Below are 13,591 nucleotides of genomic sequence, written 5' to 3'. Positions count from 1 at the left end.
AGATAGAGAGATGGAGGGAGAGACAGAAAGTGAGGTGATGAGAGGAGAGAGGGTAGAGGAGGGAAGAAAAGGAGTCTGGGTGAAGCCTTTTTATTTATGCGCCTCATTCCACAAGTCACTCTATCCGGGCCGGCAGAGGAGAGCCTATAGCCATGGTGTAATATATACAGGGTAATTTCATCCATGATTGATCTTACATACTCATTTAAAACCTGGAGAGTGGCCTGAATTCCAGGAAGTAGTTTAGAAGGAACCAGGGAATTTGTGTACATGTGTGTGTGTGTGTTGTGTTTGTGTGTGTGTGTGTGTGTGTGTGTGTGTGTGTGGTGGTGGGGGGGTTATATTGTCATACGCTTGTGTTTGCTGGGGATATATGATGATCCAGTGATAAGCAGAGTGACAGTGGATACGTCTTAGAGGCAGTAACATGAGCAGACTACTCTCTCTCTCTCTCTCTCACACACTCTCTCTCTTTCTCTGTCTAGTATAAGTATATAGTATATGTCTCTATGGTAGGTGAGCATTGTCCATGTGATGTGTGTGTGTGTGTGTGTGTGTGTGCTTGCTCGCACACATAAACACATTAACAGACATGCACGTGCGCGTGCGCACACACACACACACACACGCGCATTAACAGACACGCACACACACACACACACACACATACAAAGGACTAGACCAAATTGATGCTGGTTCTCTCTGGGCACATTTTAATATTGACCATACAGAATAGGCCCTCACAATCAATGTAGCAATGTTTTTGGCATCAGCGTGATGAACAATGTTGCTCCTGTGACTTGATGAGAATAGATTTTCTGCGGCGGCCGTGGCTCACTGTGTTGACGAGTACGTTGTTGTCTACCTTATCTGAATTTTCACTGTTTTCTTATAATGTTGAATCTATCAGCAGCAATTCATCCTCCTGGCTAACGTAAAACCACAGGTCTCTTAAAAGCCCCTCTCAACACAGACAGAGGTTGCTACATCTCTTTGGAGTCTATGTGTGTGCCAGTGTGTGTGTGTGTGTGTGTGTGTGTGTGTGTGTGTATGTGTCTATTTGAATATATAATGTATGTAAGTGAGATTGAGACCTTGTGTGTATATTGAGTATGTGTGTATCTGTAATGTCTGCCTGTTTTCACATGTGTCCATTGTGAGAGCCTTTGCTGCCATCAATAGTCAATATGGTACACCTGAAGAATTGATCTGTTGAAGGCAGCAGTGTGTGTGTCTTCCCCTGTTCCCCTGGTCAGTCGGTATGGCACTCCCGAGGAGTTGAAGGAGCTGATTGACGTGGCCCACTCCTTGGGCATCATCGTGCTGCTGGACGTGGTGCACAGCCATGCGTCCAAGAACACGGAGGACGGACTCAACAAGTTTGACGGCTCCGACTCCTGCTACTTCCACGCCGGGGAGAGAGGCATCAACAAGCTCTGGGACAGCCGCCTCTTCAACTACTCCAGGTGGGCCAGTGCAGGCTACTGCATACAAATACAATTAATAACATAAACACACACACACACACACACACACACACACACACACTCTCTCTCTCTCTCAAACACACTCACACACACACACAAACGCACACACACACACACACACACACACACACACACACACACACACACACATGTGAATAAGGCTTGTCAACTGATCTAAAGTGAGAAGCACCTCGTTTGAACCTGACAAAATAAGGGGCGGGGGTGGGGAATCTGCGCCTGGGGCCCCTCCGGCTGAAACGAAAGTGTCTCATTTTTGACTGATTATATAAAATCGAAAAACTTGCTGACCGGCAGAAAGGCATTTCCCAAAGCTCCAGCACTCGGCAAGCTATACCACCCAACACCCAAACAACACACACACACACACATCCCACTCCTTGCAGGCTGAGCTCAAGTTGCTGAAATTAGCAGAAGCCGTTCCCTAATGCAACAATCTGCAATCAGCTTTTAAGCCCAACGGCGGCTCCCTCCGATTGCTTTGGGGAGCGAAACACAACCTGAGGCAGGTTGCGTGGGGGACGTGTAGATACTTTATTTAGACTTCAGAGGCGTGTGCTGAGTAACCTTGCTGTTTCTGTTTAAAAACTGCAAAAAAGGTCTCCAAATTGGGCGCTCTTCTCTGCAAAAACAACAGCAACAAAAATCACTATTTTTGAGATGCTGGGTGACCAATGGGATTAAAGATGGTCATGATGTCATCGTGATAGTTCAGACTCAGTAAAACACAGTCAGAAGTACCACAAAAATGGCTGAATTGTTTGCATGTGTTGTGTTGCAGTTGGATATAAAAAAATGCAAATAGAAAATTGTACCAAAGTACAAATCTAGTGGATCAAATCTCAGCAGAGGCTGGTGGGAAAAGCGATAATCTTTGATGTCAAAAATGAAAATATATTTCACACATCTGACTCAAGTAAACAAAAATGTTCACCTGTCTTGCACCATGAAGCCAAACCAAAGCTCCTTTAAATGAATTCGGATGTGTCCATGTGGATTCTCATGCTCATGACTAGTGTTTTAAGGTATCTTTTTAATATTTGATTTATTTCTGAATAGTTTTACATGCTCCTGTATCATGGTTTGGGTAAACGCGCCTGCAGTCTTTTAGAGAATATATTTTAGCTGAGCTGTTTATCGAGTAGAGGTTCTATTTATGCTTCCGAGAGGAGGGAGAGTCAAAATTAAAAATCTTCTTCAGCTGGATGTTGACACACAACTTGTTTTTGTCATTAATTATTCACACAACCATTCCATTCGTTTCTTTCTACAAATGTAGTGGACATTGCTGATCGACCTCCCCACCCCAAACTTTGTGTAGAGCCACAATTCTAAAAGTTGTTGAGTTGCCTCTTGCATTTTTGTTTTCGTTTTGTTTTCATTTTGAAGTTGCTCAAAGTTTTTCAAACACGCTTCATGTTTGAAACAGCTTCCATAATAAGAGAGCTATTATACGTGCAGTCAGAGCCTCTGCAGGTCCCAGTCATTAATTAGGCAAAAGGGTGTTGGGTGTTGTCTTGCAGTAATTACAGCACATCAGCAGTTTTGTATGTTAATAATAAAGCATTTTCCCACTTATCTGAAATAGTAGAATGCTAATGCAAAGTGCTGAGAGCAGTACTTTAATTAATTTTCTCTTTCGACACTATTGTGCCTGTTGCGTTGGATACATTAATGAAAACAACAGGCGTATTTTATGGCTATGATGGCAGAAGTTAGCATATTGCTCTGATAATAGCCTACCCACCTGTGCTTCTCCATGCTGTTTCAAATCATTACTTTTCTGGACCAGCTGTTAGTCCAATCCTTTTGCAAATTCGCTTCCTATCGAAAAAGTCAAGTTCACACTTAACTTAATCTAAAAGGTGGAGAAACAACAGTGTTTGAAGTGTTGGTTCCCGGTACTTTTAGACTGGCAGCCTTTCATACATGTTTTTTTCTTTCTCCCCACTCTCATTTCGCTTTTTTTTTTTCATTTCAAAGGGAAAAAGGTCTTAAAAGACTTTAAAGGCTTTAGCAAATTTTCCTAAACTGGGAAAAAGCAAGACTAGGGTCTTGCTCGCAGTTGAATGCCTCTCTGTGAGCCTTCTGCTCGGCGCTCGAAGCTCCCGATAGAGAGATGTTTCTTTTATGCCTCGGGCAGTGCACTAATCTGCACCACGCTCTCATTGATATTATGGCGCAGTCTCCCGTCTCTGACGGCAATTACCTAAATGTTCAGGGTTTGGAAATCTGCTTCCTCAAGCTGAAAGTGTGGAGGTCAAGTTATTGCTTGTTTTTTTTGTTTTTTTGGCTACCCCTCTTTGAATGTGTTCTCCCATTTCTTTTTTTAATGGTCTGTCGTGTCAAAATGCATTTCAGCATCTGTCCCTGTCTCGCAATCTTAACAGTGTCAAACAGAGAAATTAGAATGTGAACAAAACAGAACAGAAAACTCATAGTGTTGTGGAGGTTGGATACAGTGATAGTGTATCAATCATCAATCACTGTAATTGAAAGGGTTTTCTCATTTGTTTTATTTTTTTAATTGACAGGCAAGTTTCATTGATAATCTGTATAATGTCCACCTCAGAACTGCCTGTTTACCCTCACTTGTAATTAATAGTTCATAAAGTATTGGAAGTGGGAGCAGCATAGTGTAGCCCATTTAATTTGTTGATGTTGCCAACATATCCAGACTAAACTTTACCGGTAATTAAACCCTTGTGGGTTGCACTCTTAACAGAATGCTCTGTACATTTTGAAAGCATGTGTTGCTGTGTGTGTTTGTGTGTTCACTGTACATGCTTTTTACGAAAGTGATTATTTTACTTTTTTTCAGGGTTTGTCTGTGTTCAGAATTGATAAATAAATATATAATTTAACAATGGGCTCCCTCATAGCACATTTATGTTATTTGAATTCCGGCACAAATTAAGAAATACCACACTCATTTGTCTGTTTGCGTCGTACATCGTGACGGCTAATTAGCGAGACCCATAAAGGCCAGTGCATGTTAGCTTTGAAGAGAATGATCACTCTTTCTTTTCTTTCTCTCTCTCTATCTCTCTGTCTTTCTCATACCACACTCTGGAATGATTGTTCTGATTATTTATGGGAATGTTTGCTTCCTTCAGCTGCCTTTATTCTTGAGAGTTCATGTTTTTTTTTTCTCCCATCAGAAACTTTCTGTTGCCAGAATAACAATTTGTTTTCCAATTTTCCTTGACTTGAGTAAAATAAGTAGCATGAGCAATAAGTAGCATGAGCAACAACTAGCCCCATTAGACTAGACTGACATAGGATATGGCGTATGATTTTATTACATGTGAAGCCATGTCAGAATGCAGCACAAGAGTTTGTGTATTTGCCCCTCAATATTGTGATCCTCCTTTGCTTTGGTCTTGGTGTTGGTTGCGATGTATTCATTCTGAATACAGTTTATTTGTTATCGTTTTCTCATCATAGTACACTTGAGGACGCTGTCATTCTACTGTGTCTCTGTACTGTCCATGTGAATTCCTTAACTGGAAGACATCAGTGGTTATTGCCGACACATTCAACTTTTGCCAAGGAGGAAGATTTGACGGGCTGCACTGTTAAAACAGACTTTGTGTTTAATGAAGCTGACGCTTAGTTGAAATGTGAATGCCGGTGACAGTTCTAATTGGTAGATGTAACCACCAAATTGTCCTGACAACTCAATCTCTTTCTCTGTTCCTGTCTCTCTGTTTCTTTCTCTCTTGCTCCTGTGTGTTTTGTTCATCTGCGGGTCACTCTTCACAGATCAAACACAGAAGGGAATTTTTTTCGCTCTCTTTTTTTCCCCTGCAATACATTTTTCATCAGCTTGGGATCATGTCATAGCCCGAACAACAGTTCTCCATGCTTGCAAACATAGTCAGTGGGGTTGGTAAGGTTCTAACAGACTTGTGGTGTGTGACTAGTATATATCGCATTAGGTTTTGGTTTAAAAAAAAATAATAACAGGGATGCTAGGCTGTTTTTTTTTTTCTTCTTCTTCTTCTTCTTTTTTGTTTTCTTGTTGGGGAGTTTGCATGCTCTGTAAATTACAGGAGAAAAGCCAGACAGTGAAAAGCCTTTGATGAGAAGCCTATGCCTGAGTCCTCGTCATCTCCGAAGAAATCTTGAGGCGCCCCCGCACAAAGTGGGAGCGAGTGTTCTCAGAACTCGGCAAACAATGCGAGCGTTTTTCCAGCGCGAGTAAACAAGGCAAGCGACCAGCTCATGCGAGCGGATCATTAGAGAGGCAAACTGAATTGCATTATGGGTAAGAACCCACACCCATCCACCCCAGTCACACCATGCTCAGCATCCCTCTACTTCAGTCACCTCCGGCAGCCCATGACCCCTAATGGTCCCCGCACCGTAAACAAAAATCTATCGATCGGAAGCGTCGCACACTTTTAATTAAGTGTTTCTCTTTATCCCACTGTTGCTTGGAACTGATTCCTTCACGCTTTGAAAAGGAGCAAGGATGGCAGGTGGCTGTGCTTTTATCCCTGTGTGTGTGTGTGTGTGTGCATGTATGTGTGTATGTGTGTGTGTGTGTGTGTGTGTGTGTGTGTGTGTGTGGAGAGAGGGTTGTCAGGCACCACTGTCTAGGTGATATCAAATGCTTCTTTGAACCTGTGTCTATTAGCCATGTGTTCAAGGAAGCTCCGGCGTCCGAGACATTATACAGCGTTTAGTGTGCGACAGGACTCCAGGTAACGAGAGAGCGAGAGAGCGCTGGACTTGTGGGTCATTACTTATCGAGCTCCACTGCCATCAGTGGGACTCATTAGGCACAAAGCTGACATATGCCACAACCAGGAGGCAACTGAAGAGTAATTTACAAAGGCCCAGATCAGAGTAGCCATGTCAGACAGTCCATTTGTCTCTCTCTCTCTTTCTCTCTCTCTCTCTCTCTCCCTTTCTCTCACTCTCTCTCTCACTTCCTCTTCAGTCCCAGCCCATTGCCGGTGTTCTTGCGTTGGATGTTTGAAGCAGCCTCTCCGCTTTGCCCACAGTCACGAGAATAAATTGCTTTGTGCAGCTCTGCCCCTTTGCACCGCACAAGCACTAATCTTGCCACAATTTTTTAATCAACAGACTTTGATATCGATGATCAGAAGGCAATCGCCTCTTGAGGAGAGGAGCAAAAAAACAGTGAATGACTCCTGTTTCATGGATTCACTTTCACTTCAACCACCCCACCCCATCCCCCCCTCCACCACAACACACCACACCACCCTACCCACCTCTTGTCTCTGTCTATCTCTCTCTGTTTTTTTACCCTCCTTCCTCCACCCACCTCCATTCCCCCCATCAATTTCCACTCTGGCGTCTGCCTCTTTTATGCCTAATGCTTTTTAACTGCTGTCATAGGCAGCGAGGTCACCGTTCCGCCATGAGTCACCTCAATTATTACACAACAATTTCCACTGCGCCAACAGAAGGAGAAAGATAAGTTATGCTCCAAAAAGTCTCTTGTAACATCAATGGCCGGGGAAATGAAATACCTGTACAGTATATCAAATGAGGAGGAAGCGTTCGACACCCATTGCCACCACTTTCACATTTTTTTTTATATTATTTTTTATTTCTCCTATCTCTTTTTCTCTCTTTCTCTCTCTCTCTCTCCCTCTGTCTATCTCTCGCTTTTCTAATCCAAGTATTTTCTGCTTGACTGCATGGGCCACCATATATTAGCAAGATTTAGGGGCAGTTAGAAATGAAAGCTGTCTGCTATTGCTACTGTGTGCTGTATGCGGACTGACAATTTATCAGCTGCTGCGAAGCTTTGCATACTCTTCTGGGATGAATACGACCCAAGGTGGAGCCTAGACATGATTGAATTACAACTTCTGAGCGTGGAGAGCAAATGGCTCCCTGGCCACATCACCAAGCTGATTACATTTCAGCTCTATGATTGGTGTAGCAACACGTTTGAGCTGCCGAGACCTACACCACATCGAACCAGAAGCAGAGAAGCACAGGACCAAAGTCAAAGATCAAAAATCCTTTTTCACTACAGTTCTGTCAATAGCTCTGTCTAATGAACAAATTCATAATGAATCATTATACTCCGTACATTGAGCCATGATCTCCGCCAAGGATGTAGTGTTTTTTAGGTGGTGTTTGTTTTATTTGTCTGCAAGATTATGCTAAAACGGATAATGGATGTGTGTAACATTTGCCAAGGAAGCACCCATGAAATGTTGGAACTGATATGAATCACGGGGCAGATCCACAAATTATTTAGCATTTCATTTTTAACATTGCAAGATCTTGGTAGAGGTCTGTACTTCCCAAGTGCTCCTCTAGTTGCAGCGGTAGATGTGTAGCGAAGTCTGGCTCGATCTTGTACCGTCCTTAACAGAAGATGACCACAAAGGGCTCTAATAGTCCAAGAGCATTAGCTCAAAATTGAGTCAAACCCGGAACAAATTAGTAACAAGCTGAATTTTTCAGGATATGTTCAGAATACCTTTAGGAATAACATACTAAAAGTCCCCGTGAATCCCCCTTGTGCTTTCTGAGATATTCAAGATGGCATCCAAAATTGCCGCTATTACAGTAAGGAGGTAGCCTATGCTGTTGGAGGTGCAAACAAACGCTGCATTGCCATTGAGATAACATAGTAAAGAACCAAAAATCCGATTGTTTGTACCTCCAAATGGTCGGTGACGTACATTTGTGACACGAGTTTGTGTGAAAGAATAACAACCATTTTCAGAGCTGTGAATGCAAATAAAGATGTGTCCATTGATTATCAAAGGGTATGAATAATTTTAGACATACCATTTTTCATAAAAATTTTAAAAAGATGAAAATGCTTCTTTTACTGATTCCATGTTTCTACCACATTGTCTTGCAACCTTTTGGCATGTAGCAGTGACCTTTTCAGTCAGAACAAACACATTGGTCAAGAGAAAATCAACATGAATTTAATATTTGCCAGGGGTATGAATAATTTTGTTCTTAACTGTATACAGTATATGATGTTTTAACCATGTTGACCACGTTAACTAGTTGAACGACATTGAGTTGCATCTACTGGTAAAAGACGTTATGGATGCCTATTTTCTCTGTTTCTCGTCTGCTCTCGCTACTATTGTGGTAGATATCTAACCAGCTCGCCTAGATCCAGGAGCATCATTATATGCCTTTCAATGGCACCCTAATGGGATATTTCAAAAGAGGCACAAGGACATCTCCTGAGAGGGAGTAAATTAATCCGCTGAGCCTCGGCAGAGCGCTGAAGGGCAGGAGGTCTTCCTCTCCACCAGCCAGTGCCTTTCTCCTCGCCTTGAAGCACCCCATGCCTCGGATGGATCCGCTTCAGAATGGTTTGATCCAGACTGTTTAATCCCCACCCCCTCCCATACTCTCTCTCTCTCTCTCTCTCTCTCTCTCTCTCTCTCTCACTCACTCACTCTACACACACACACACACACCAAACACACACTCACACACACACACACACACCAAACACACACACTCACTCACTCACTTACACACACACACACACACACACACACTCACACACACACACACACACACACACACACTCACACACACACACACACACACACACACACACACACACACCAATACTGCTTTTTTACCCCATCCATCTTCCTCGTCAGACGACATGTGACTCGCGGAGATTGGACAGTAAAACCCCAAGGTGTGGATTCGTTAAGGGCCTGAGGTCTGGAGAATTCCGGCCGGCCCTTTGTTCATCCATGCCAAACATGTGGTGTGGAACATCGGATCCCCCGCCGAGTATTCCGTCGGCAGATGTGAGCGGATGTCCGGTGGAAGGCTTGGGCTAATGTATTTACTGGTCGTGTATACCAGGCTTGGCATGACCCCAGGTATTGGATTAGCATGGTAGAAAATGAGAGCAGTCCTATATGAAACTTCCTCCACAGCCTGAGCAGGAGGCCTCCTCCTCCTCGTCCTCCTCCTCCTCTCAGTCGCCCCTTAATTTCCAAAACGTCCAAATGCCCCATTGACTCAGGAACCTCTTTCATCACCTGGCTTAAGTGTACATTATGTCTGTGCCGTCCTGACGGAAGCCATTTGCTTAAATAAGTAGATGACAGAACAGGATTATAATACACGATATCGACGCTGACACTTTTGCAATTTATTCCCTCGACGGATGCAGTGTGATAGCCCACAGGCAGGGGGGTAGCGGGCGACGACGGCAATGGCGGTGTTATTTCTCACCTAATAAACATGCCGGATGCAGCTGGAGTTGTCTGTTGGTTGAATGCGCCGGGATATGGAAACGGCGGCACCACGGGGACAGGTCCGCCGCTGAACCGCGGTAAATGAGGTGCCATACTCGTCCCATAGGGTCCGACGGCACCGCATCCATCAGTCTGTCAGCCCGTGTCGCTTCCGCGTCACGCCTCCTGTGAAATGACCTGTCAGCCCGCGAAATTTATTTGTTCTTATCTCAGCGGCGAGACTGTAATACGGAGGACACAGGGACTTAAATCATCAGCGCAAAAAGGGGTCCGGAGTGGCTTACCTTGCACACCCACCCTTCCACGGACACGGCATGTAAATGAGGTCACCTAGTTTCATCCACCTTAACCTGGGTCTCTGTGAGTGTCTGTGTGTGTGCTGGTATGTATTTGGGGACACGTTGGGCTTTATTTTTGGCTTTTTTTTTTTCAAGAAACATGCAAGCGCAGCTAAATTAACTCAGGAGTGATTTACACCATATCTCAGTGTTATTATATTTTTGCTTCGAGTGAATGTCAAGGTGGATGTGAATATGTTTCATCACGCCTCGCTTCTTCAGAAATGTACTCGAAGCTTGGTGCAGCGCGACAAATTAGAGAAAGTTATTAACGAGGAACTTCATTGATTTTTGTGTGTGGAAGGATTGTTTCTTCCCATCAGTCAGCCGATGCAGAGCAACCTGTTAGTTCGGTTTATCTCGCATCAGCCCCCACTCAACAATTCTGCTCTCAAATTACTTTACAGTCCAACAGGCAAGTGTGAATAAAGCTCTGAATTAAAGCAGGGGGGGAATACACATACACACACACACACACACACACACACACACACACACACACTCTAACAGGCACTCTGTGTGCTCCCACTCTTTTAAATGGCGAGCACAAGTTTTCCCCCTGGCCATTTTTTCCGGTATTGATTAATAACAGTGCTTAAGGCTCTCCACGCCGGTGCTGGGCACTTGCCGGGCCCCTGGCGTTTGCCGGCCATTATCTCGTTCCCGAGAGAACGTATTGTGGTCTGGCCACATTTTTTATTTTTATTTTTTGTTCCGTGGGGCGCAGCATCGGAGGAGAGCCTAATCTATTCATCACGCTCTGGGATCCTACTCGACCGCTGTAGCCGTACGCTTATCGAGTCGTGGCAGGCCTGCCGTTGTTGGACGGAGGTGGCGGTGGTGGGATACGGATGGCAGGTGCTGAGGCCTCATGCCGATTCATACCTTTATTTACACGATGGCCTCTGGGACTGCCGCAAACTCGGTCTTTCCCTCTCTCTCTGTATCTCTCTCTCTCTTTCTTTCTTTCTCTCTCTCTCTCTCTCACACATTTTATTTATGTGTATTTTTTTTTTTTAGCTTTGCCCAGACGTGTCATGCAGTTCTGCCCATGCAACAAATTCAAATTTCAAGGGAGGGTGGGGGTGGTGTGTGGATGGGGGGGCCTATTGTGGTGGTGTGGGGAGGAAGAAAAAAGGCGCCAGCCCTGGCTCTTGGCGTCACACCGAGGGGGGAATTCATCTCTTGCCAGTGGAACTTATGGGCCATCTATATATTTCACTCTGAATTCATTGCTGCTAAAGTGTGTCGAGGCGCATGCCAGGAGCGCAGCGCGAATGTAATGCATTGTGCCGCATCCAATGATGCTCGAGCTGCCAAGACATTGTGCCACTGCCGCTGAAGACGAGGAGATTGTTCTGTAAAGTTGCATTAAGAGTTGGTAACTCTGTGAAAAATCGCTCCCCTTTCCCCGGTTTAAGCACCATGTGACAAGAGGAGGGATTTTTGGATTATGAATATCTTTGAGCCTGACGGCATCTCATTTGTGGTGAATTGTGAGCGGAGAGATATTTTGAAGTCTTAAGGAATAAGTCCATCTGTTTGATTCATTGTGTCACTCTCTCCACTCAGGCCCGGTGAGCCCCGGTAAATAAGCAATTGTGGCACAACATTCCAGCTCATAGCTCTTGTTGTGCTAATGCAGACATTGTATACGGCCTCAATGGTATGAGTAATTGTGGACGCGCGCGTAACGCGTCCGTTTTCTCAGTTGCCACTGAACAGCCGACGGTTTTGGGAAATAATAGAATGGCGTCTCCATTCTTTGCCGTTGCTTTCCACTCATTTGGCCCCTGCCGGCGTGATTTGTTTTCGTGTGCACGGCACACAGAGCTGGAGGAACTCTCCCACTTGCATGCCAAGCCAATGTTTCTATGGCAACGCAGCAGCACTCACAGCAGCGGCAGCAGCCGTTGCTCTTGGACTGGGAAGACATCAAGGATGCTCGGGTCCCAAAATAAAAACTAAACTCTCTTCCCCTCTCTAACACCCCTCCACCCAACCCAACAACCCCCACCCCCCCCCCATCCCAGATCCAAACCTCCTTCCAAAAAACCTTCTCTGAGGGTCAGCCTGTCTCAAGTGGTCATTACCCAATGTCCTTTTTTTGTGTATGTATTTTATTTTCCGTGCAAGTCAGCATCTTCAGAACTCGACTCCCAGTAGGTCACCCTGTGTGCCGTGTGCTGGCTGGACTAAACTGTCCTGAGTGTGTCACGGCAGGCAGCCCAGCACCACTCCGTAGTTCCGTCCAGCAGGAATGGCTCTGTCATTGATCTCCCCTGCCCAAAACCACCACCGCTGCCACCGCCACCGCCACCATGGTGCTCACCAGTGTGCCCTCCCGTCTGAGCCCTGGGCTGTCCGGCCGGAGCGCATGCTTAATTGACTCTTGGGCGAAATCCCGTCAATCTGGACAGAGGAAAAATGGTGGGTCTGCGGGGTCCTGTGGAGGGGAGACAAATCCCCCCAGAAATCAGTGACATGGGCCATTGATCTCGGCCAGTGAGAAAGTCAGAGCAGAGCTAGAGAGAGAGAAGAGAGAGATAGAAGAGTGGAGATCCTGCAGAGGTCTAGACCTCCACCTACCATGCAACAGAAACTGTGCTGTTGACTGCAATGGGACTCTGTTCTTGTTTGGTTTGTGGGTGCATAGCAGGTTCATTTAGTGTAATGTTCAGAGGAAAGCTCGACAGATACTGCTCTGAAAATGTGAATGATTCAAACACATCCCGTCACAGATTTGTATCCCTGTTTAGCACCTGCAATTGTGTATATAGTTTATGTTTTGACAGCCCCCCCCCTCTCTGTATGTGTGTTTGTGTATGTTTGTTCGTGTGTGTGTGTGTGTGTGTGTGTTGATGTGACTCTGTGTGTGTGCTTGTTCATTTGTGTGTGTGTGTGTGTGTGTGTGTGTGTGTGTGTGTGTGTGTGTGTGTGTGTGTGTGTGTTCATGTGTTCATGTTTGTCTATGTGTGTGTTCCTTTGTGTGTGTGTGTTGATGTAACTGTGTGCATGTGTATATGTTCATATGAATCTGTTTTTTTATTGTCTGTGTGTGTGTGTTTGTCCTATTTTTGTCCCTCATAGCTGGGAGGTTATGCGCTTCCTGCTGTCCAACCTACGCTGGTGGATGGATGAGTATCAGTTTGACGGCTTCAGGTTTGACGGCGTGACCTCCATGCTTTATCACCACCACGGCATTGGTGAGTCCCTTTTATCGCCGCCATAAGCTGTTATGCCCCACTGTAGCGTTAGCCTCATAACCTCAGCAAGTTTCAAGGATTTCTTTTTTTATGGGGACTTTTAATGCATTTCAGGATGGAAGGAGAGAGAGAGAGATAGAGAGACACAGAGAGAGAGAGCCATACTGAGAGCTTGAACAGCGTGAGCTTCTTGTAACAAAATTAGCTCATGTCAGTCATGCATAGAAATAATTATGTAAATTGCTTATGTATAGCTGGGGTGTCTAATAAAAGTTCGGGGAACACAGCAAGCTTTC

General features: G+C 44.9%; 1 protein-coding gene across 1 annotated transcript in view; it reads left to right on the top strand.

The window, feature by feature from the left end:
• The window catches only part of gbe1b (glucan (1,4-alpha-), branching enzyme 1b), a 102,510-nt gene that overhangs the window by 29,789 nt on the left and 59,130 nt on the right, over nt 1–13,591 (top strand). The window contains exons 7-8 of the mRNA XM_048264580.1: nt 1,257–1,466; nt 13,180–13,295. Coding sequence (XP_048120537.1) covers nt 1,257–1,466; nt 13,180–13,295 — 326 coding nt within the window. The remainder of the gene's footprint in view (nt 1–1,256; nt 1,467–13,179; nt 13,296–13,591) is intronic.

Source organism: Alosa alosa, chromosome 15 (genome assembly GCF_017589495.1).
Source record: "Alosa alosa isolate M-15738 ecotype Scorff River chromosome 15, AALO_Geno_1.1, whole genome shotgun sequence".
NCBI classification, from domain to species: Eukaryota; Metazoa; Chordata; class Actinopteri; order Clupeiformes; family Clupeidae; genus Alosa; species Alosa alosa.
The sequence above is the reverse complement of the archived record's forward strand: the minus strand, read 5'-3'. Positions and strand labels throughout refer to the sequence as shown.